At 38.8% G+C, this 25,029-nt stretch overlaps 2 protein-coding genes across 3 annotated transcripts; one reads left to right on the top strand and one right to left on the bottom strand.

Moving 5' to 3' along the window:
- Positions 1-1,951: 1,951 nt before the first annotated feature.
- LOC139189977 (acyl-coenzyme A oxidase 4, peroxisomal-like) lies at positions 1,952-12,983 on the bottom strand. 2 transcript variants are annotated; one of them, XM_070809470.1, is made up of 6 exons: positions 12,733-12,983; positions 12,146-12,185; positions 11,958-12,017; positions 8,545-8,651; positions 6,909-6,986; positions 1,952-2,183 (listed from the first exon to the last, which is right to left on the bottom strand). In XM_070809470.1, the coding sequence occupies exons 4-6, from the start codon at positions 8,551-8,553 to the stop codon at positions 2,013-2,015; spliced, it is 258 nt and encodes an 85-aa protein (XP_070665571.1). In that variant the 5' UTR covers positions 8,554-8,651; positions 11,958-12,017; positions 12,146-12,185; positions 12,733-12,983; the 3' UTR covers positions 1,952-2,012. The 2 variants fall into 2 exon arrangements, 1 of the variants encoding a protein (XP_070665571.1); XR_011573865.1 differs by lacking the exons at positions 1,952-2,183; positions 11,958-12,017; positions 12,146-12,185; positions 12,733-12,983 and adding exons at positions 6,543-6,561; positions 6,689-6,811 and having other exon boundaries at positions 8,545-8,606.
- A 3,571-nt stretch (positions 12,984-16,554) lies between these two features.
- On the top strand, positions 16,555-18,566 carry LOC103452928 (phosphoinositide phosphatase SAC8). Its single transcript, XM_070809430.1, has 8 exons — positions 16,555-16,704; positions 16,813-16,962; positions 17,035-17,110; positions 17,169-17,230; positions 17,694-17,758; positions 17,930-18,028; positions 18,130-18,229; positions 18,355-18,566. Exons 1-8 carry the CDS (start codon positions 16,579-16,581, stop codon positions 18,532-18,534), a joined length of 858 nt encoding a protein of 285 aa, XP_070665531.1. The 5' UTR covers positions 16,555-16,578; the 3' UTR covers positions 18,535-18,566.
- Positions 18,567-25,029: the final 6,463 nt, after the last annotated feature.

The following is a 25,029-nucleotide window of genomic DNA, read 5'->3' as shown; positions in this document are numbered from 1 at the left end:
TCCTATTTTTGACTTATAAATACTTCTATTGATTTCTCACTCAAAATATAGCAAAACACATTAAACTTAAGTTGAATCCACTAAACCGCAAGCAAGGCGTCAGTTGACGTGAATCATAACATGTCATAAGTATTCATAATTTGTCATAGGTCATACCAAACATGTACTTATCGCAAAACAAGAGAATGCAAAAGATTTACTTGCAAACGAAGTCGTTGAAGAAATTCTCCAAAATCTCAATTGTGTGTATTTGAGAAATTTCTCAAAAAACAAAGTCTCAGCTAACGCAATTTTATGTTTGAAGATGAAGGTCACAAAGGACAAACTTTGCAAACATGAACTGAAATCAAACAAATTCTGATTTCTGAAGAGGGGTGTTTACAGGCATAACGATAGAGGGAAGCGTAAACATCAACTTAATTAACATGTATGGGAAAGTCAATTTGCAAAACCAATGTGAAAAACATAGCAAGCATTTATATTCAAATTAGTTAAACCAATCAACTAATACGCCTAAGTGGCCATACCATTATTCTTGTACTCCATTACTCAAAATTTATGCAGCAAACTGGAATAAACGAAATTAAATGTAATTGGAGAAAATCATCGAAAGCTCATTCTAGGCATTAGGAATTGAAGGCCCAGAAAACTTACTTGTGAACAGGATAGATATATAGCTCAAGCTCCTCAGGATCACAATGGCTCACCCAAATTATATGGTATTACTTGAAATTAAAATACGAAAGGCCCATTGTAAAAGGCTCCTTCAACCAGATTTATTCAATCATGCAGTCTTAAGACAATATATATAGTCAAAATGCAATAAGCTTAAAGTCATGCGGCAATCCTTGTTTGCAACAGAGTTAATGTATTATGGAAAATGAGCAGAAGCAAGAAGACAAACCCCAATTTATCTCCTAGCAGGGAGTAATTCTCAACTGGGTTTTGATGATGTGCGAGGAAGCAAAACCTGAATAACGGCTCGATAAATAATAACTGGATGGTGGCTCACTTAGAAATTTGAAATTAGCTATCACAGTCGAGCTCGCGGAAGAGAACACAGTCAAGAAAACATGTCAGGGAGAAAATTCTTTACTCCTTCTCCAGATATGAATCAGAAACCAGTCATAAATTTATCATATCATAATTGACTAATAAAACATTTCGTTTCAATTGCTTCACTGAAAGTGTAATTTTCAACCAAAAGGGACCACAAATCCATGACGTTATTCTGGATTGGTGTTCCACTCAATATCAAACGATGCTGGGATTTCAATTGAACTCCTGCAGATTGTATTATCTACACCCTGCACCGTATATAAAGTTTCTGCACCAAACTTATTAGCCATAATATATGCTTCTTTATGATGAATAACATCGCAGCACACGGTCATCATACATACAACTATATTAAGTCATGAAAGAATAAGAACAACGGAAGCAAAATAGGATGATTTGAATTATCCATAACGATGCAGTTATTTGAATTGGATTCTAGTCATGTTGTTTGGCTCTGATACCACATGTAAGGTGGACTAATACAACATGGTTCTAGGATCACAATTTAACATGCATCATGATAATTACAAGAAGAAGATGAATGATACTAACCTGCACCGATTGGAGACATGGTGGCTTGAGCTCACAGGTTGTCTTCTACTTCCAGTACTTCAAAATGTCTCTCTACCATGAATAGGGTTTGGCGTGATTGAGAGTACAAGCGTATGGAAGTAGGGACTTAACCGTGATATTTATATCGTTAGGGTTTTTAACACACCCGACCTATCATTGCCTGTGAAGATTGACCCTATCTCTTTAGTGTTTAAGTCCCACCATGATTCTACATCTTCGTAATAAAATCTATCAGATTTCCTCTAGGTTAATTGCAAGGGATAAGACTCCATAATCCTTATTATGTTAGGACTATTGGATCACTTTGGCGGCTAACAACTTGATAGACAAGTGGCTTACAACAAAATGATTCAATACAACATTCATTGTCATTCACAATCTTACATACGTGATATAGCATGATCGGAGCCATGACACCCAAAAACCAAAAGAGCATGATAATACCATTTAACAGAAATATAGAAGCAAATGAGAAGGTTGAAATCCTTGACCTCTGTCGCTGTCGCTCTCAAGGCACTCGCATCACTTCCATAGTCAGGCTCAGTCAAACCCTTTAACATGCAGATAAACAGATTTGAGTATCTTGACATTAGCATAAAAAGATATTAGATACGAATATCATACAAGAGCATCTTACCCAGCAGGCGACAGTCCTAAATTCAGCCAAAGAAGGTAGATATTGTTGTGTGAGTTGGTTTTAGAATAGGAATGTAAATATTGTGTAAATATTAGAGTCCTTTATTAGGAAGGATATTTCTTATGTCCTTTTTTGGTTTACCTTAGAGAACAAGGATTGTATGTATTATATTCTCAATTATGCAATACATGAAAATTTAAGCCGTAAAATTCTATTTGGCATCAGAGCCAACCGTAACCCTAAGGCTCCCACCGTACCGCTGCTACAGTGAAACCAGGAAAAAAAAATACAAAAATATCCGGCAAGTCTGGTCTCTGCCGCATCCTGCAGCAAGCCAAGACTGCTGCCCGTGTGTGCTGTATTATTACTATCGAAGGGGAACAACACTCACAGCAGGTCTTCAGTTGGTGTCGCTGCATCCCTGCAGCAAACCTGATTGTGTGCTGTGTACGTATGTGTATTGTGATGTGCCGAGAAGGATTTGCTGCTAGTGTTGATAATAAAAAAAGGGATTGGCTGCTGCTTGAATTGCAGCGTGCAGTCCAATAATTTTTTGTCTTTGAAGTGCTGCTGCTTGTTTTTCCTTGCAGCGTGTGGTTCTATAATTGGTGTGGTGTTGTGATTGCCGTGTATTAGTGTCTCGTGAGTTATTACAATGGTGAATATAGGTTGGATTTTGGATTCCGGTGCAATAGATCATATGACGTATGATAAAACTTTATTTCAATCTATGACACGTCCTCATAGAAAGTATGTGGCAACTGCCAATGGTTCTACTACTGTTGTTGTTGGAGCGGGAACAGTGTCTCTTACACCCTCTCTCCCCTTACATAATTGTTTATTGGTTCCATCATTGTCCCATCACTTATTGTCTGTACCTCAAGTCACTGAACAATTGGATTGTGTTGTATTAATGTATCCTTCATTTTGCTTGCTTCAGGATATTCAGATAAATGAGATCATTGGGCGTGGCACTAAGAGAGGGGCTATATTATGTGGATGACATGGTTCCTGGAAGAGCTAATTTGGTTCGTGTATCACGTAATAGTAATCTACAGAAGGTATTGTTATTGCATCGTCGTTTGGGGCATGCATCGTTTGGTTATTTGAAACATATATTACCTGATTTGTTCAGTGGTATTGAAGACTCAAAATTGAAATGTGAAGTATGTATTCTAGCCAAAAGTCATCGTGCTTCATTCCCTCCGAGTATGAATAGAACATCTTCTCCATTTGCGCTAGTACACTCTGATGTGTGGGGCCTTCCCCCATTAGTACTACTTCGGGAATTAAACGGTTTATTACATTTGTTGATGATTGCACTCGTATGACATGGGTTTAACTGTTGAAACATAAAAGTGATGTTAGTATGATTATTCGGTCTTTCTCTCAGATGGTGGCTACACAATATTCCTCCGTTATTCAGGTTCTTCGTTCTGATAACGGGGGTGAATATGTTAACTCTGAGCTTTCTTCTTTTTTCCGAGATCAAGGAATTCTCCATGAGACCACTTGTCCTTATACCCCGCAACAAAATGGGGTGGCTGAAAGGAAGAACCGTCATATTTTGGAAATTGCTCGTGCATTGCTTATTGGCGCATCCATACCTAAGAGTTTTTGGCCGGACGCCGTTACGTATGCCGTGTATGTCATCAATCACATGCCATCTCGAGTTGTAGAATTTCGTACTCCACTCCAAGTTCTGACAGAACATGTTCTGGTTGTCTCTACCAACACTCTTACTCCTCGAGTGTTTGGTTGCGTTGCTTATGTTCATATCCATAAGATTCATCGTAGTAAATTGGATCCTTGTGCTCTTCGGTGTGTTTTTCTTTGCTTTGCATCCCAACAGAAAGGTTATAAATGCTATCACCTTGAGACCCGCCACATGTACGTCACCATAGATGTGACCTTCTTTGAATCCAAGTATTTTTATAGTCCCGTAATCCCACCTTCCGATCACAAGGGGGAGAGTGTTATTTGTGATCTTGATGGTGTGTTTGGGTGGTTGGATGTCCAAGACGTGCATCCTTCAGGGGGAGATGACAATACCGTGCCAAGGGAGGAATCACAAGATGACAATACCGTACCAAGGGAGGAAGCAGGGTCTCGGCTGCTTCCTGCCGAAGATGATATAGATGGGCAACCACTGATTGCCGCCGAGGAAACTTGTACCGAGAACCTATGTGTTTTAGATGGTGTTCAGCCACCTACTACCGAGGCTGAGCCAGCCTTACCACAAGCATCTGCTGAAGCTAGCAACCATGATATTTGTACCGAAGCTTCCCCCCTCTCTCTAGCTCAATCGTGCCATCGTCCAATACGTCTTCTCTGAATATCCCTGAGGTAAGTGCTAGTGATACTCATGTAACTAATGATGTTATAAGTACATATAAACTGCCACCAAGGCAAAATCATGGTGTACCTCCTGACAGGTTCTCCAGAAGGAGAAGGAAAGTATCCAATAGCAAACTATGTGTCGTGTGAAAACCTTTCACCTGAACGTCAAGCTTGGGTGAACAATATGGAGTCAATTCAAGTGCCAACTCGAGTAGAGGAAGCTTTGAAGAGTCGAGAATGGGTGGAAGCAATGGATGAAGAGATGAAGGCACTACAGAAAAATAATACATGGGAAGTAGTGGAGTTGCCGAAAAGGAAGAAGCCAGTTGGGTGCCGATGGGTTTTTACAATTAAATACAAAGCTGATGGTTCACTCGACAGGTATAAGGCGCGGTTGGTAGCAAAAGGATATACTCAAACGTATGGTGTTGATTACTAGGAAACTTTTTCTCCAGTAGCTAAGATGAACACGGTACGAGTTCTAATCTCATTAGCTGCGAATTTGAATTGGCCATTGAAACAGTTTGATGTAAAAAATGCATTTCTTCATGGACATTTGGAGGAGGAAGTGTACATGGATTTTCCTCCAGGATATGATAATAAAGGAAAAAAGGGAGTGTGCCGATTGCGGAAGTCTCTTTATGGGCTAAAGCAGTCACCTCGTGCATGGTTTGGAAGATTCACTCAGACCATGAGAAAGAATGGGTATTATCAGAGTCATTCTAATCATACTCTATTTGTGAAACGGAGGATTGGTAAAGTAACAGCCTTAATTATTTATATGGATGATATGATAATAATAGGGGATGATTCAGATGAGATTGTCAAATTGGAGAAGAACCTTGCGGCCGAGTTCGAGATGAAGAGTTTGGGTGACTTAAAAGTATTTTCTGAGAGTTGAGGTTGCTCGTTCGTCCAAAGGTATTTTCTTGTCTCAAAGGAAGTATGTTCTTGATTTGTTAAGGGAAACAGATATGCTTGGGTGTAAACCTGTGGATACGCCTATTGTGGAGAAACATCACTTAGGGATTTATTCAAATCAAGAACCAGTGGATAAAGGCAGATATCAGAGGCTGGTGGGAAGACTACTTTATTTAGCTCATATCCGTTCAAATATAGCCTATGCAGTGAGTGTGGTGAGTCAATTTATGCACTCACCAAGTGTGGATCATATGGCTGCTGTTATGCGTATCTTGGCGTATTTAAAGTCAGCCCCAGGGAAAGGAATCTTGTATAGAAATTCTGGTCATCTAAAAATTGAGGGGTTCACTGATGCTGATTAGGTTGGTGATGTGACTGATATGCGTTCTACTTCTGGATATTTTACTTTCGTTGGTGGAAATTTGGTTACTTGGAGGAGTAAGAAACAGAATGTGGTGTCTAGGTCTTCTGCAAAGGCTGAATTCAGAGGTATGGCACATGGAGTGTGTGAAGTTCTTTGGTTGCGTAAGTTGCTTTGGGGTCTTGGTTTCAAAACAAATGAGGCTATAACGTTGTATTGTGACAATAAGTCTGCACGAGAAATTGCAAAGAACCCGGTACAACATGACAGAACGAAGCATGTGGAGGTTGATCGACATTTCATTAAGGAAAAGCTTGAGAAGAAGATTGTGTCAATACCATTTGTGAACTCAGAAGAGCAGCTTGCCGATATCCTCACTCATGCCGTGTGTAGTAGAGTTTTTGGTAACTCACTTGTCAAGTTGGGCATGTGTGACATCTATGCTCCAACTTGAGGGGGAGTGTTGCGTGAGTTGGTTTTAGAATAGGAATGTAAATATTGTGTAAATATTAAAGTCCTTTATTAGGAAGGATAATTCTTACGTCCTTTTTTGGTTTACCTTGGAGAATAAAGATTGTATGTATTATATTCTCAATTATGCAATACATGAAAATTTAAGCCGTAAAATTCTATTGATATTACTTCTTTTGAGCCTCCGACCCACATAATGCTATTCTTGACAGTCCAGAAATGTTACACTAGTTATAAGTCTTGACTTGTCAACAACATCATTTTTCAGTGAAGGTTTGGTTATTTATAAAACAAAAGGTCAAAAATAAAATTATCCAAATTCTAACCAATAGTAAGCATTGCTAGTGAGGAATGAACCAAGAAGAAAGTAGAACAGCTTGCATCAATTCTAGCAATTTCAGCTGTAGCAAAAGCATTTGCCGTAATAGAAAGACCGGACACCCATAACCCTGATAGAAAGAAGGCCAAAAGCGAAATAACCAACCCATCCAACAAATTATCAAACACAAGAGTTAAAAATAACTTATTAAGATATGTATTAAGCACCTTGATTGTCCCACCAGCAATGCGCAATGCACCAAGCTTTGGAATAATTTGAAATGGAAACTCTGCCTTCTCCCAGTACTGAAACAACAAGTTCGCAGATCAATCTCATTGTTTATGAATGTATATTAAATAATAGGTTAATCTCTGTTTACTACCCTAAAGTTTCGTGGTTTTCAACATTTAATTTTCATCCCAGAGTCATACCTCAAGTCTTAAATTTGGGACTGTTTCATACATCCATTAGTTAAATTGTTAAGTTTGCCATTAACTGATGACGTGGCGTCCATGTAGACAATGACTGGACGCCTCACGTGGAAATTAAAAATAAATTATTTATAAAAAAATAAAATAATTAATTAATTAAAAAAAAAAAATCCCTTCTTCCCCCAAATCCCACCTGTGCCCACCCTCTCACCCTCCCTTCTCTTCCTCCGCACCCAGTGCTCCAACTGCGTCTCAAGAAGTTGCAAAGGTACTAGCAGCAGCACCGCTACCGGTCATCGATTCGGCGTCTTCCACCGTCACCAACTCCGAATCCGAAGACAACCCATCATCGTCGTGGCCTAATCCTGAATTCCCAGTTCGTTCTCCTTTCTTCGCCATCACCAACTCCTGCTCCAAACCGTCATCTTCCTCATCTCAAAACCCAACCCCATCGCCTCCACTGCCTCCACCCCTCACCCACCGACACCATTCCCCTTTCCCTGATACCCACCCCTACCACCAAGCCTTTTCTCCTTCTCCAAAAACCCAGCCTCATCTGTCCTCCTCAACTCGCTTCATCTCGCTCAAAAATGAAAACCCAGTTCCCAATTCCCCCCAAATCTACAGCACCACCAGGGCTTTCAGGCGGCCTTCCAAGTACGAGTTCCATATCTGCGACGTGGGGACCCACATGGTACGCCTCCATTTCCAGACCTTTAATTCTTTGAAAATGGATTGGAATGATGCTCCATTTCCATACCTTTAATTGTTTGAAAATGGGTTTGTGGCTTTGACCGACTTTAGAGCTGCGAAAATCCCCATGGTTATGAAGTTTTTGACCTAGGTCGATACAAAAAGCTTGTAATCGAGGGAGGATAGAAGAGGGAGGCCGACATTTGGGGTTTTTTCTCCTAGCTCGTCATCCGCACCTCCGTCACCCACGTCATCTCTGCCCACATCACCGATCACCTCCTCCACCGAGTAATTTCCCATCCCTCTCACCGGCGTGGGTATGTGTCGATGGAACTGAAGGTGGCGATGGTGAAGAACGAAATGGGGATTCTAGGGAGAAAGGAAGAGAAGAAAAGAAGAAGAAGAAGAAGGAGAGATAAAAAAAAAATCCACGTCACCTCTGAAGAGAAGAAAGAAAGAAAAATCCACGTGGACATCTTAATGACATGTGGCATCCAATCATTGTCCACATGGACGCTACGTCATCACTTAACGGGAGACTTAACAGTTTGACTAACGGATGTATGAGATTGTCCCAAAATTTACATTTTAGGTATGACTCTGGAACGAAAAAAAATTGATGTACTAAATGTTGAAAACCACGAAACAGTAGTAAATTGATATTTACCCTTAAAAAATTTAACATCGACTTTTATAGCCTTGATATGAAATGCAGAAATGGTTAGAGTAAAAGGGATACCTCTGCCATAATTGGAGCAACGTCTTTCTCCGTACACTCTCTTACTCGCAACCTAATAGCCTGCTCCTCAGCTGTCAATAGATCATCAATCTGGTAATAATCCGAAGCTGTAAATTTTTAAGGCCAAAAGAAAAGAATATGGAAGTTAATTACTGAAGTTGCCCGTTTCTGCAAATTACAAATCAAAATCACAACAACTAATGAGGTGCACGAGCAGTGTACTAAATATTCACAAAGAAACAAAGTAAAAACAAACCAGAATGCAAAAAGTATGACAAGATGAATACGCAAATCCGAAAAATTCGAATCAATAGTCTGGATTCACATAAGTTACATTACAAGAGGAAATCCTGAACTGTTTTACAAAGACAATTTCTCCATGGACACACATACAACATAAGTGGTCCTGAGATTGTCCACCTTCTATCATTTTGGTCATTCTATAAAAAATCTCCATTAAATAAAGATAACATGACAAAAATACTCTCAATTCTTGTCAAATCATTTTGACCAATTGTTCATTAACTTGAGAGTATTTTTATCATTTTAGTCCTTATTTAACAGAATTTTCACAAAATGACTAAAATGATTGATGGTGGACAAACTCATTGCTTTTATCGATTTCAAATCTCAAATACCAAAATGAAAAGTTATGTCAATCTCAAAAATCATTTTAGTTAAAAAGTCTTTTTTGAATGTGCATTAGAAACTTTTTCTTCTTATTTTCTTTTTGAAATCTATTATTGGCACTTTAAAATTTAATTCTACACTTTTCGTAAGAGTATTTATCTTTCCAGACAAAATTTGTAAAATGTATAATTAGATTTTTAAAATGTCAATAATAAATATCTTGTTTTTAAAAGTTATTTATGTATATATGCTAAAAATAAAATTGTAGGATAAGGAGTGATTTCTTATTTAGGAGTCGAATAATGTCCCAAATGATTAGTACCTCGACACGACCCACTACCACCCCTACTTCAAAGTTAGCTCTAGAAGTGGGCACAATAACCCATCAATTGGTGATTCTAACCAAGCGAGCGATTTGGTTCAGTTCGATTTCCTTTATAAAATTTGCTCTAATGAGAATAAGTTGTTGATACATGATGAGTTTTGTTTTGTAGACATAAACATAACCACTTTGAGTAAAATAAATGTGCTCTTGTACTCAGTCGAGTGCTTTCTTGCAGATCAAATTAAATTACAATTCATAATAAAAAGTTGCTTGTATGAAAAGAAAAAAAGAAGATATTGCTAATGCTTTCTTTTGCTTTCAGTGACGCTTTTGGTGATGTCTACTTTCATCTACTACATTTGTAATGACTTTGAGTCAACCAAATGATGCAAAATGCAAGCAAACATGCCCAAAACGACTCCGTTTTGCCTTCGTTGTCGTTTTGCCTTTGCTTCCAACGAAGGGATTGCTGACTGCGTACCGAATGTGAAATAATCGCGACCGCAGAGGATACAACCCCCATAAACAACGGCTAAGCACCTTTTTATTTATTTATTTTCATTTAATTTCAATTGTTGTCATTGACTGATTCGAAATTTTTACAACTCTTAAGGCCATGTTTACATAACCGGAATGGAATATGAAGAAACGGATTTGCACTTTTTTCGAGGCATTCACCCGTTTACCAAACACTTCAGTAATCGGAAACAAGGTAGAGCTCACACAAAATCAGGAATTGAACTCCTGAATCTCCAAATCCCCTCCATAGAGGTGGTATTTGGATTCCGTGGAGAAGCCTCCATCAGGAATTCGACTTTTCTACCCAAACTAACCCTGTCCTTATGCCTTTCAGCAGAGGCCGACTCCTGCTCAATCCCGTCCACCGGCGATGACGGGGCTCAAGCTGACTGGTTCAGGATGGGTTTCGAAGATGTAACTGGTGAAGAACAGGTTGTCATTGGCGACAATTGGGGAAGGAAGGAGGTTCGCTCCGACATCGAGCGCCAACCCAACCCGTCATGCTCGCCATCTTTTGGGGATGGTAAGAAGATTATCAGGGAGCAAGGATGACGGGGAAGAAGATGGAGAAAGGAAAATAAAAAAAATAATTGGGGATGAGAAGGAAGGAGGTTCTGGAAGAAATAGAGAGAAGAGATGAAAAAAGAATTTGGCATGATAAAGAAAGAGTATGAAAATAATTTATTTATGTAAGGGTAATATAATAATAAACTTAGTTTTCATTCCGATTGAAGTGAATTAGTAAACATTTTATATGAACTCAACATAATTCCTACTCCGATTTCAAACAGTTTTAGTAAACAACTTCAACAGGAATCTGATTCTGATTCCACCTTATTTCAATTCCTCTTTAATCAAATTCCTTCTCAATTCAATTCCTCTCAATTTGATTACGGATTAGTAAACGCGCTAAGAGTAGAAACGCCATCGGTATGATCACTGAAACAAACATAGAAAGTCTCCTCCGCTAGTCCAATCCACCTGCTTTTGCAGAAAGCCAAAGATTTCAGCTGCAAATTCGAATTCGCGATCTTCGCCAAGCGGCTTTTGCAGAAAGCCATAAACAACTCTCAGGTAAAATCGTATTCCCAAGCATTCGATCGCCGCCACTTTTTTCTGTTATATTTTTTTCGAATTTTTCAGTTTAGCTTCGTAATTTGCGTTTTTTGGTTAAAATTCCATTTCTTTTTTGTTGGGGTGGATTAAATTCCGATGCTTTATCTTGTTAGTATCCTGGAAAATTGGATATTGCATCAATGGATTATTTTTTATGATTTTTTTTATTCATTTCAGTGTATTTTTATGCTCGAATACTTGGATTGTATGAATTTGGAGCCTCTTGGTATCGACATTTGGACTGATACTTACCCATTTTTTTTTAATTGGGATTTTGTATTGGAAATTGTTGGTTTCAGCATAATTTGCCACACGGGAGTTTGACGGCGGAAGACTTGGACCTGCGAGTTGCAGTTCACTATGACATCCCATCCACGGCGTCCATTCTTGCTTTCGACCCGATTCAGCGCCTTTTGGCCATTGGAACATTGTGAGTTAAAATGCACCTACTTTCTTCTTTCTTTTTTGTTTGGAAGAGCTTTCAGGCAACGTATGTGCACCATCAGCATGGCAAACATTTTCATTAAACATTTCTATTCCATTTGCAGTGTCAGAAGTATGATCTTCTTGTATTCCCTGATTTCTTTTGCTATTTATAGTTCTTTTTCGCATCATGTGCAAAAAAATTGTAAATGCCAAACTATAGATTGATAGCTGGGAAGAAAATAATGAAGTTAAATTTTAAATTTTTCATCACACCTAAATTGTAATTAAATAAAGCAAATACATATATCATATCACAACCACAGAAGCAAGAATTTTAAAATGCTACAAGATTTAAATACTATGCATAATTTTTTTTTAGAAAGAGTAAAAAACTAACCTGTCACAGCAGCTATTAATCACTCCCAAAAGAAGATGCTCAAAATCTGGACAACAGGACCTATCCAAAGTAACATAAGAAAAAGCTGATGGAAAATATGCATAAATTGGCTTCAATAAAGTCAAATCTAAACAAATGTGTAAATTGAAACTCTGATTTCAATCCGCCAAAATTTTCAAATTGCTTACCTTGATTACAGAGGACTTGGGAAGACAACGGCGTTCGAGTCTGAAAACAAAACCCCCATAATCATAAAATAACAACAAAAGAATTAAAAACCAAATTAAATAAAATAAATTACTGCAAATTAACATGAATTAAAAAAAAAAAGATATTTTATCTGACAAAAGCTCAAATTTCCTTGTGAGCCCTGTCTATCCCAATTTTTTTTTTTTCGCAAAGCCTCATCTAATAGTGCTCTGGCTTTGGAGAATTGGTGTTTTAGTAAGTCATTGACTAAATTTATTCACAACAACAACGATTATCGATAATCGCTCAGAAGTTTGAGAACTATTTAGCCCAAATGGGGAAAAGAAAAAAAAATCAACAAAATCAAAAAAGGAAAACAAAGCTCATCCAGTGAAGACATACACATAAAGGATGAAAGCCAAAAGCGAATGCCAAAGAAAAGGCATTTTCTCAAACCCATTTGCATGCATTTCCTCGCTTTCCCATTTCCCTTTTCCAATTTTCTGTAATTATTTCCAAGAACAACTAATTCTTTTCAAACTCCAATCAAGAAAAATAAAAAATTGTATGTAAATTTAAGCTTTACCTGTAGATTAGCAACAACAAAAGCAAATTGATTCCAACGATCTGGAGAAATTTGGGTTTTAAGGATTTGAGTTAACTGAAATTGATTGGGTTTTTTGTTTCGATTCATAGTGCAGCACGAATGAAGAGGTGGAGAAGTACGGAACGAAATGGTGAGAAAATTTGGTTGAGCGGTATTCTGTATCAATTCCAAGTGGAAGAGGAAGGAAACGGTGCAGAGGAGAGGAATGAAGCGGTGCTGCAAATCTCCCTAGCATGCCATGCGTGGAAAACCTTTTTCCATATACACGTCTGCCTGTAGGGCAATTTGGGAATTTCATTGTAAAAGCGCAAAAAGTGGGAACACAGGATCATTAAAATAAAGGAAAACTAACGAAAAGTTCAAAAAACTTCACTTTGAACGAAAAACCATTTTTAAAGGTATAATGAATAGTGACAGTTAAAAGTAAAAATGTGATTTTTCGTTAAAAGTGAACAGTACCGGGAGCGTTTTGTTAAAACTCCCTTAAAATAAGGGCAAAAATGTCCAAACATTGTTGCTTAGAACAGTGTTTTTCTCATTTTGCTTTAGTAAATGGCTTTTTATAGAGAGTTACTAGACTCACCCTACAATCCTATTTTCCCACCCCATCTTATTTTCCCACCCCACTCAAAAGGTAAAAATGAAAAACACTCTTTTCCCACCCACTGATATTCCTAAACTATCCCTTACAAAGAAAATTAGCCACCGCCACAAGTTCACCCACTTGACGGCAAGCAACCTCCTTCTCACAGTCAGCCAACCATGTCTCTAATTTAATCAAGACTATGAGGATGAGCAACATCCTCGGTCAACCTCGTAGTCGCTCTCTCCAATTACAACTCAAGTAGAGGACTAATCGTAGAATAGGGGTATCAAAACCACGTCAATTAGATGAACTGAGCACAGTTCCACACGGATTGCCAAAACTATAAATGGGTATGAGAGAAAAAGAGTAAGGTGTCTTAAGGTAATTATAATGGGTCTATGGTGTTTGATGAAGATTTCGAATGGATGGGAAGGACTTGACATAAGAGATGAGGAAAACGGTGGATTCAACTTGGTTGGTGCCGTGTGCGGTGGTTTCAACTTGTTAGGCTCATGTTTTTGTTCCTTCTATTTTTAGAATTTAATACAAAAATAAAATAATAAAATAATAAAATAGTTAAAGATGGCCTTATAAGTCATTTTGCAAAAGGTTAGAGTTGTCATTAAAAGTATCATTAAAAAGTGGGTGGAGAAATAGTGTTGGTGGGTGGGTATATCTATATCATCTCTCTTTTTATATTAGCACCTCAAAAAATATTGAATGCACCCTATATTAAATTTTAATACTAAATGATTTATATATCCTACTATGCAATAACAATTTTGATCTTATTAGGTTTTAAAAAAATAAAAAATTTATAAATACACCACAAATCACTTTTATTATTTATCTTCATCAATTATCAAAACTCCTCCAACTCTTCATTTTTTTTATGGTTATTTTCAACAAGGTTTATCTAACAAAATAGAAAGTACAGAGCATTAAGGAAGCTTGAATACTTCAAATAGGATGAACACAGATATCCAATAGCTATAAAATTTGTTAGCAAACCATAATTTTTCATACGAAAAATGCCTACAAATTGGTAAGAGCTTTTGGTTTCATTACACGAGCCAAATATTGCTTCGTAAGATACTACATCAAAGCACAACTTAAAAGTTCACATGTATAAAAATCACCATCTAAAATTAATAGGCTACACAGGCAAGCCCTTGCCTGAACAACAGAGTAGAACGAAAAATAAAATCATAAGACGTTTAATTTCTAAGACGTTAGAGCATGATTTGGATGGTGAAGCAGTAAACTTGAGTCACAGTTCAATGAGCCAACTAAGCCGTTTAAAAATGAACGAAAAACAACAGAGTAGAACGAAATACAAAATCATAAGACATTTAAAAATGAGTGTTATAAGATTTGAAAAATGTGGGGTGTATGGAGAAAATGTGAAGTGTATGTTGAGAATGTGGGGTATGAGGGTATTATGGGGAAGTATGTGGGTGTATTAAGATAATTTTTAATTAAAAAAGCAAATGTAGGGTGTATTAAGTAGTGAGGTTTATTCAACAATACGTGGGGTGTTAATATAATAAGCTTTTGTATATTTAAATTTCAACAAAACATTCTGACGTGTACGAGAAACGGAAGCACATGAATACACTTATGGGGATGAATAATTAACAAATCGTTTTATTGTTGGTCATGACACAAGTTCAAACCTCCTTGGATTTTCCACTTCGTGTATATAAAATTAAGAGACTTGTTGAGTTATTTAGGTGATAAGAAGGGGTAAGATCATCTCTGGATCCTCGGCTAAGGATCCTTTCTGCTCGCAATTGGTGTAGAACTCGTAACCCTTGCCCTCGTGACCAGCATGCCCTTCTTCCTCTCGCCGCCATCGACAAGTAGGCGAGGATCATATCGGCCACCAGCAGGCCAGTCTTTATCCGTTTGTTCGGAGTCGCAGCGGTAGGGTGGTTTCCTCCTAATCGGCGTTGGAGGTCCCCAGGAATTTCAATTGCGCTTATATTCATCACCGTAGGAATTGGGTTCAAGCTTTCCCTAACCCCTTCTCATCAATGGACTCCTGACGTATACGAAGGAGTGCGGTTTGTTCCATAATTTCCTACCTCTCTATCTCTGAGATGTTTGGATTTTTCAAAACTCCATGAACATGCAGAAGAGAAATGCTATCCCCACTCGGACCAAGACATAATTTTTACTTGTTCAAATAACAATTAAGGTGAAGTAGGATCAGGAACAACGAATCTCTTTATTGCGTCGATGAATTCTCAGTGAGTGAGACCCAAGAGTTCTTCTCCGTCTTTGATTTCCAAGAAGAAGAGGAAGGGAAAGAAAGATGTCTGACCGGAGGATTTGAATCAAACGGCCAAGATAACTTGGTCCTCAGAATTTGAAGCACACAGATCCGGAGAGAAATCTTACCCGATAAGAACCAATTTTTTAACTCCCATGCCACGTAGTAGCCACCACAAGCATCATTGGCTGGTAAAAAATGCCAATTGGCAACACCAACATCTGCTAAAGGATTATCACTTGCAGCAACACGTCATGAACCAATTTTCTCTATTCAAGCAGCGCAACAGCTTGTTTGCTGAACGTTTCTCATGCCAACCAAATTCTCTCATCACTAAAAGTCAAGGCAAATTTGTCGCCTACCCTTCAACTTCACTGCTACCAGCAATCACTTGGAGGCTGCACCCCCACTTTATTTTCTCATGCCAACCAAATTCTCTCGTCACTAAAAGTCAAGGCAAATTTGTCGCCTACCCTTCAACTTCACTGCTACCGGAAATCAACTATCTGCAACCCCATTTTATTATTTTGTCCCATCATCACACACACTAGTGGCTAGTTTAATGACAGGGACTGAAACATAATGAGATCAAGATCAAGTTCAAGTTAGTCCAATTAGTGTTCAAATTAGTGAGACGTCTCAAGTTTGACGCACATTGATAGTAATGATGTATTATATTTATGTTAAGTTTAATACTTAGTAAATAGTTGATTCATTGTACGGCCTAACCCAGCTACCCCTTAGTAGATTACCCCATCCGCTTAAATGTAGAATATTGTTGTATCAAAAAGTTCTTTCAGCACCCTCCCTTAGAGTAGATTATCCCCTCCGTTTAGACGTGGAATATAATTGTTTAAAAAAATAGTCTTTTATTCAATGAAAATGCTACCTCAAGTTAGTTGTACACTGTCGTGTGGAAGAATAATATGGTAACCACTTTTGAACGTCTGTTTACTTACCAAGAATGAGGATGCAAAGTCTGTTTACTTACCAAGAATGGGCAGCCCCAAACCAAAACCCCTCATCCGGGCAGCCCCAAACAAAACCTCGACGATATACGGAGTGGCGGGAACGATCAGATTGCTTACAAGTAAGTCAATTGCTTGCTTTTACTCGCTTTGGAGTATTTCGAACCAAAATGTGTAACTTTTTTCCGTTGTATTGTATAAATCTGTGGATTGAATGGCTATATTTCCAGGAAATTGATGTGTTTGGTGCAGGAAATTATGTTCTTGTAATAACTTCGTGGACGGAAGTTGGGACTAATCTCGGCTTCCCTGTTTATCGAGTGACCTCGATGAGGTTTCTGTCCTGCAACGAGGGTATGAAGAATTCAACTGCTCAGGAGGTAAGGGTTTTGATTCGTTAGCGAATTTCAGTGTGACTTGGGATAGTTTGAATTTGTGATGTGTTTCTGCAGAAAAAGGATGAGGCGTACTTCATGGCTCTGTTGAAAACAGTCCAATCAACGCCGGGGCTGTACTTCTCGATTCGAGGTTCAATTCCGCTTCTTTGGGAGTAAATTGTTGACTTGAGCTATAAACCACAACTTAGAATTATTACTCATGAGAGACAATGGCAGTTCCATCCCCTTTTACTCTTTTCTTGGCTTCATGGTACAGTTCCCTTGATTGAGTTGTGTGTTCTGAATTTTCCCATCCACTTACAGTCAAATGTTATGGAGCGCCATTTTTTTTATCTTTCGCAAAGATATGGAGAGACAATGGCAGTAGACCCAACTGATAAAGTATGGGTTTCTTAGTTTTCAAGAAAAAAAAAGAAAAAAGTATGGGTTTCTTTTCTTTTACATTTTAATTTTAATTTAACAATCCTTGCACACTGGTTCACCTTTACGTTAAGCTGAAAAGTTTGCAATTTTTTTTCCTTCAAATTGTGTTTGTACGACATGCTCACCTTTTTGTAGCTCTGGGATTTGCTAAATAAGCAATGATGTCTATAATTCTTCCCAGCTGACTGCTTGTGCTACACAAGTTTTACTGTTTTTTTAATTGTATGCAAAGTATATGTTGTTTCATAAATTTCCCGTTGTTATAATTTTCCGTTTATTGTTATTTGTAGCATGGCGATGAAGGTCAACTAAGTACGGCATTTTCTGCTGAAATGCAAAATCTATCAAATGTGAGGTGACAATTTGCATATCTATGTTGGCTCCCAACTGAATCATTGTCCCACTGCAAGTAGATTCCTTTTTTGTTTTCGAGGTTGCCTATGATGAAGTCAGTTCTATTGGTTGGCATTGGGAACAATGTCAGAAATGAGATTTTGTTCTCAACTTGCTAGTGTTTTTGTTGTAGATACGTTTCATTTGACTTCCATCAAGTATGTGGTAACTCAAACTTTGAAAACCTAAAGGTTCTATACGAGCAGATCTCAGAGCAATTTGAAAAGCAAGGGTAATGAAAGTGTAGTATCTGATTGAATTAAATATGCCAAAATCCATGTATGCTGGCTATATGTAATACTGTTTTTAATCAAAACTGTTCCAGCTGAGCAGATACTTCCCCGTAGATGCGAAAGGCAATATACTGGAGGAGCAGAAAGGGATTGTCAGATCAAACTGCATTGGTTGCCTTGATAGAACAAATGTTACTCAGGTTTCTAAGAAAATTACCTAGTGTGATTGATCTTAATAATTTGTGGTAATATGATATACCATATGCCATAGCATGAGTAAACTGAGATTTGACATTAAATTGTTTACCGCTTCTTTATTTTGTAGAGTTACTTGGCCCAGAAGTCTCTAGATGCACAGTTGCAGAGGACTGGAGTGCTGGATTCTTCTGAAAGCATTTCTGTGTTTGCTGAAGACTATCAAACATTTAAACCATGTATGGAATTCTTTGTGTCATGTATCCTATCTTTCATAAATGATCAAACAATGTCTACAATAAACATTTAAAGCGTGTATGGAATTCTTTGCGTGCTACACAAGTTTTGTTGGATTTATTTATTTTATGGTTGTGATGAAGGATGAAAGATTGTTTCAAGGCACATATAAATATGCTGTCTTTCATACTCTATTCGCCCCCACATATAATGTGCAAAAGGAATATGCGAATAAGCTTTGTGGATACAGTTATGCCTGACATTACGCCTATTGTTTGTCAAAGTTTTACACACTCCTAAAACAAAGCCCAAACACTCAAAGAGATATACAAGAATAATCAAGATTTAACTAGAAACTAATACTACATATTTAGTTTGTAGGCTTTCATTATTTCAAATAATAGGAGTATAAATATAATTCTCACTTTTTTTCTTCTCTCTAGCCTTGATTTAGCTTACATGAATTTCTATATTGTGTCATGTTCTCTCTAAAACCTTTGCTTGAGTTGACTTTATAGTCATGAATAAGCTAGTATGACTCAAAAACCTATTATTCCATTCTTTTATGTTTTCTGTGAATAAATTTAATATTATGGACAAAAGACAGTTTACTACCCTCATGTTTAGTGGTTTTCAACATTTAGTACATCAATTTTTTTTCATCCCAGAGTCATATCTAAAGTGTAAATTTTGGGATAGTCTCATACATCCGTTAGTCAAACTGTTAGTTCTCACGTTAAGTGATGACGTGGTGCCCTGATTGGGCGCCACGTATCATTAAAAAATATTAAAAATTTATTTAAATAAAAATAATATTAAAATAATAAAAAAAAAAAAAATTTCTTCTTCTCTTCTTCTTCTTCTTCTTCTTTTTCTTCTTCTTCTTCTGGGTTCGGTTTCCCTTCTTTTTTTTTTCTTCTTCTTCCTCCTCCTTCTCCTTCTTCTTCCTTCTCCTTCCTCCTCCTTCTTCTTCTCCTTCTTCTTCCTTCTTCTTCCTCTTCTTTTCTGGGTTCGGTTGTTTTTTTTTTCCTTCTCCTCCTTCTTCTTCTTCCTTCTTCTTCCTCTTCTTCTTCCTTCTTCTTCCTCTTCTTCTTCTGGGTTCGGTTGTTTTTCTTTTCTTTTCTTTCTTCTCCTTCTTCTTCTTCTCCTCCTCCTCCTTTCTCCTCCTCCTCCTTCTTCCTTCTTCTTCTTCTTCTTCCTCCTTCTGGATTCGATTTTTTTTCCCTTTCTTTCTTCTTCTTCTGCTCCTCCTCCTCCTTCTTCTTCCTCCTTCTTCTGGGTTCGGGTATTATTTTTTTTTCTTCTCTTCCTCCTCTTTCTCCTTCTTTGCAGGTGGGTTTTTTTTTTTTTTTTTTATAATATTATTGAGGAAGAAGAAGAAGGAGAAGAAGAAGGAGGAGAAGGAGGAGGAAGGAGAAGGAAGAAGAAGGAGAAGGAGGAGGAAGAAGAAAAGAAAAGGAGAGAAACCGAACCCAGAAGAAGAAGAAGAAGAAGAAGAAGAAGAAGAAGAAGAAGAAGAAGAAGAAGAGAAGAAGAAAAAATAAATATTTTATTATTATTTTAATATTATTTTAATTTAAATTTTTTTTAAATTTTTTTTAAATTTTATTTTTATTTAAATAAATTTTTAATATTTTTTAATGACACATTGCGCCCAATCAGGACGCCACGTCATTACTTAACGGGTGAACTAACAGTTTGACTAACGGCTGTATGAGACTGTTCCAAAATTTACACTTTAGGTATGACTCTGGGATGAAAAACAATTGATGTACTAAATGTTGAAAACCACTAAACATGAAGGTAATAAATTGTCTTTTGTCCTAATATTTTTATATTAGATCATTCCCTTTTACAACATAAAATTAATAAGTAAAAAAAAAATCTTGTTGGTGTTGTGGTCTATTTTATCTGACAAAGGGACTAGGGCCGGCGGCAGAGAGAGAGAGGAGAGAGATGTGTGTTTGTAGAATTGTAGGGGAATGTGTGTGTTGTTATCCCTCCTACATTGTGCCTTTATTTATAGTAGTAAAGGGAGAGAAGATATTTCTTCTCCTCCAAGTAATACAAGTTGTAATAGGAAAGGATAACTAGAATCAAATCTTATCTAGGATTTACACAATCATACTTAAACTAGGAATGTTTACAACACTCCCCCTTGAGTGGGTAAATACTCAAGGTAGATTCAGCATCATGCAGAAGTTGAGGAAGTCGACTCGTCAGCACTGATTCCAAGGAACAACGCTTATTCTCAATAAGGTAGGAACTTGCATAAGTAGTGAGTCTCACTAAAAAACCCTAAGGCTATGGCAAAAACCCAAGTAGGGACAAAATCCATAGTCTAAGGAAAAATGCGTGAGAAATGTAAAGTCAAAAGAAACGTCTACAGGACGTCATCAGGGATATGACCAGCCCAAGGTGGGTGCCTCGTTAAAACCTAGTTAGGTAGCAAAAACCTAGTGGGAAAAATGCTCCTAATCGTAGGGAAAAAGAGTACATTAAGATCAAGCAAGTATCTAGAAGATACTCCCCCTGAGTTTGACATAATTCCAAAGAGAAATAGCAAAGTTACAACTTAGAAAGTTTACGCATACCAATTCCATGAACAAGCTTCTGAAACGTCGCCTTCGGTAGTGATTTGGTGAAGAGGTCGGCCAGATTGTCTTGTGATCGGATTTGCGTGACTTCAATCTTCTGATGCTCTTGTTGTTGATGTGTAAAGAAGAACTTCGGCGCAATATGCTTGATGTTGTCTCCTTTGATGTAACCCTTATTGAGATGTTCGATGCAAGCTGCGTTGTCTTCAAAAATCGTCGTCGGGGCATTAACGGCGGGATGAAGATCACAGGAGCTTCGAATATGGCCCACTACTGCTCTCAACCAAAAGCATTCCCGAGTTGCTTCATGTAAGGCGAGAATTTTAGCATGGTTAGACGAAGTGGCAACTAAGGTCTGTTTAGTTGACCTCCAAGATATTGCGGTGCCTCCAACGGTAAAGACATAACCCGTTTGAGAACGCGCCTTGTGCAGATCAGATAAGTATCCAGCGTCGGCATAACCAACAAGGCGAGAATCAACCCGATGAGCATAGGGTGCGGCATCACTCGAGGATTCGTAGGGATAGAATAAGCCCAAATCCGTAGTACCCTTAAGGTAACGGAAGATGTCTTTCACGCCAGTCCAATGTCTGCGTGTTGGTGCATTGCTGTATCTTGCCAAAAGATTAACAGCGAAGGAGATGTCGGGTCTAGTGCATTGAGCTAAGTACAATAAAGCGCTTATCGCACTTAGATAAGGAACTTCAGGCTCCAAAATCTCTTCATCATCCTCCTTCGGACGGAAGGGATCTCGCTTTGCATCTAGCGTACGAACGACCATAGGAGTACTCGAAGGCTTCGCTTTATCCTCATTAAAACGGCGCAACACCTTCTGGGTGTAGTTCGATTGATGTACTAGGATTCCATCTGAACAATGCTCTATCTCGAGACCGAGACAGTATCGAGTCTTACCTAGATCTTTCATCTCAAATTCCGACTTCAGGTGCGAAGCAGTTCTCGCGAGCTCTTCAGGAGTTCCGATGAGATTCATGTCATCGACATATACTGCAACAATCGCAAATCCGGAATGTGACTTCTTAATGAACACACAAGGGCATAGTTCGTTATTCACATATCCCTGACTAGTCAAATACTCACTTAAACGGTTATACCACATTCTTCCGGATTGTTTCAAACCGTATAGTGAACGCCTCAGCCGAATTGAGAGCGTGTTCCGGGGTTTGGAAATATTTGAACCAGTCAATGTAAGTCCTTCGGGAACTTTCATATAAATTTCCGTATCAAGATCCCCATAGAGATACGCGGTTACTACGTCCATCAGCTGCATGTCCAGTTTTTCGGAAACTACCAAACTGATAAGGTATCGAAAAGTAATCACATCTATAACGGGTGAGTAAGTTTCGTCATAGTCAATCCCGGGGCGTTGTGAGAAACCTTGTGCTACAAGACGAGCTTTGTAACGCACAATTTCGTTCTTCTCATTACGCTTCCGAACGAAAACCCACTTGTAGCCAACGGGCTTCACATGTGGAGGAGTAGGAACTACAGGTCCAAACACCTTACGTTTCGCAAGTGAATCAAGTTCGACTTGGATTGCTTGTTTCCAGTTTGACCAATCAGCTCTATGTCGACATTCATCAACGGAACGCGGTTCAATGTCATCGCTCAACATGATCTCAGTAGCTACTGCAAATGCTAATGCATCGTCGACAATCATCTCATTTCTACGCCACACATCATCTAAGCTAGCATAATAGACCGAAATCTCACGATTCTCGGGAGGAGGATTCGTCTCTTCAAGGACGCTTCCATAATCTAGAATTTCCTCATGAGTTGGGTAAAATGAGTAAGCGATAGTCGGATTCACGGTAGGCTCTTCAGGACCTTGTGCCGTGATTTTCCTCTTCCGGGGGTGTGAATCCTTTGAACCAAGGGGTCTGCCACGCTTTTGTATAGGGGCAGATGATTGGCTAGCCGCTAATGTACGTGGATCACCAGAATTGGCGTCCCGGGCTTCCAGGAGGGTAGTCCGTCGTACATTTGGTACATCCATCTTTGCAGGCGTATTCGCAGCTGGAATATGTGATCTTGTCACGCGCGCTAGATCGGTGAAAGCATCTGGCATGCTCTGAGCTATGCTCTGGAGATCTAATATGCGCTGCACTTCAGCTTCAGACTGAGCGGTGCGGGGATCTAAATGAGACAAAGTGGGAGTCGTCCACGATAATTCGCGTCGTTCATTAGGAACGTTGACGTTCTTATCTCCCCCTAACGACGGGAAGACTGTCTCATAGAAGTGACAATCCGCGAAACGAGCGGTAAACAGATCGCCTGTCAAAGGTTCTAAGTAACGAATAATCGAAGGAGAATCATATCCGACATAGATTCCCATCCTTCGCTGAGGCCCCATTTTTGTACGTAAGGGCGGCGAGATCGGCACATAGACCGCACAACCAAAAACGCGCAGATGCGATATGTCGGGTTCGCATCCGGTGACCAACTGAATGGCACTAAATGGTTGTGTCGCAACAGGCCTCAGGCGGACCAACTTTGCTGCGTGCAATATTGCATTGCCCCAAGCAGCGATCGGGAACTTGGTACGTATGACCAACGATCGAGCAATCATTTGTAAACGCTTAATGAAAGCCTCTGCCAGGCCGTTCTGGGTGTGAACATGGGGTACATGATGTTCAACTTCAACCCCAACCGACATGCAATAGTCATCAAAAGTTTTAGATGTGAATGCTCCAGCATTATCCAATCGAATAGATTTGATCGGATAATCAGGGTGGTGAGCCCTGAGCTTGATAACCTGAGCCAACAGTTTGGAGAATGCAGCGTTCCTTGTGGACAACAAGCACACGTGTGACCAACGTGTAGAAGCGTCAACCAAAACCATAAAATATCTAAATGGTCCGCAGGGAGGTTGAATCGGTCCACAAATGTCCCCCTGAATCCGTTGTAGAAAAATGGGAGGATTCGAACGAATCTTGTCATAAGAAGGCTTAGTAATAAGCTTTCCCATAGAACATGTTTGACATGCAATTTCATGGATCGAACCTAAGCTTCGGGTTAGTGGATGCCCGTGTGAAGTTTTGAGGATACGGCGCATCGCTATTCGTCCAGGATGTCCCAAACGATCATGCCAAAGTGTAATTTCGTGCGCGGTCCCTGTGGTAGGGCCGGCCACAGAGTGGCATTCTATGGGGCGTATGGTCGTAGTATACAGACCACTCGGGTTACGCTCCATCTTCTCTAGAATACGCTTCTAGCCATATTCGTAGGAAGTTACGCACAGAAATTCAACTCTGTTTTCTACGTGGGTTTCAGCGTGGTAATTTTTATCTCTAATGTCCTTGAAACTGAGTAACGTTCTTCCGGAACGTGGAGAATAGAGTGCCTCAGCAATGGTCAAGATTGTACCATTGGACAACATTATACGTGCCTTACCGTATCCTTCGATCAGGTTGGATGGGCCTGAGAGGGTTGTCAGAGGTGCATTCTTAGGTACGAAGTTAGTGAAATAGATGCGTTCACGCAAAACAGTATGCGTGGTTGCACTATCTGCCAGACAACTAACTTTCCCACTAGTCATACCTAGAATGAAAAATTAATTTGAATCGGTCACATGTATAAAAGTTTATAAAAACAAGTATCAATTCAAAATAATTTCATTTATTCAAGGATTAAAAACTTAATATCCAAAATAAATCGCCAACTAATAATCCAAAACATAAAGGAAAATTGTTCAAAATCAACCAAAAAACAAGGTGGGGTTCGGCCACAAGGTGGAATTCGGCCCCAATTGTCTTATTTTAACTGAAAAATAAGTCTATGTCTAAGATTCTAATCTTCCATAGGAGTGGTATCCTCCTGAAAATCAGAAACCTCCATCTTTGTAGTCTCCGGTTCGTCCACTTGCAGGAAGTTTGATTCAAACTTTGTACGACGAGAATGATATGCATCCACAACCTTCTTGGGAGCACGGCAAATACGGGACCAATGGTCCT

The sequence above is a fragment of the Malus domestica genome, chromosome 12 (assembly GCF_042453785.1).
Source record: "Malus domestica chromosome 12, GDT2T_hap1".
Taxonomy (NCBI): Eukaryota; Viridiplantae; Streptophyta; class Magnoliopsida; order Rosales; family Rosaceae; genus Malus; species Malus domestica.
Note: the sequence above shows the minus strand (reverse complement) of the source record. Positions and strands in the feature narration are given on the sequence as shown.

What these genes read in the sequence shown, in the direction of transcription:
- LOC139189977 (XM_070809470.1), bottom strand. An exon ending in TTGCTGGTGGGACAATCAAG is followed by an intron (nt 2,184 to 6,908) that starts GTGCTTAATACA and finishes TGCATGTTAAAG; the next exon opens with GGTTTGACTGAGCCTGACTA.
- LOC103452928 (XM_070809430.1), top strand. Translation starts at nt 16,579, where the DNA reads ATGAGGATGCAAAGTCTGTTTACTTACCAAGAATGGGCAGCCCCAAAC. An exon ending in ACTCTTTTCTTGGCTTCATG is followed by an intron (nt 17,231 to 17,693) that starts GTACAGTTCCCT and finishes TGTTATTTGTAG; the next exon opens with CATGGCGATGAAGGTCAACT. An exon ending in CAAAATCTATCAAATGTGAG is followed by an intron (nt 17,759 to 17,929) that starts GTGACAATTTGC and finishes TTTTTGTTGTAG; the next exon opens with ATACGTTTCATTTGACTTCC.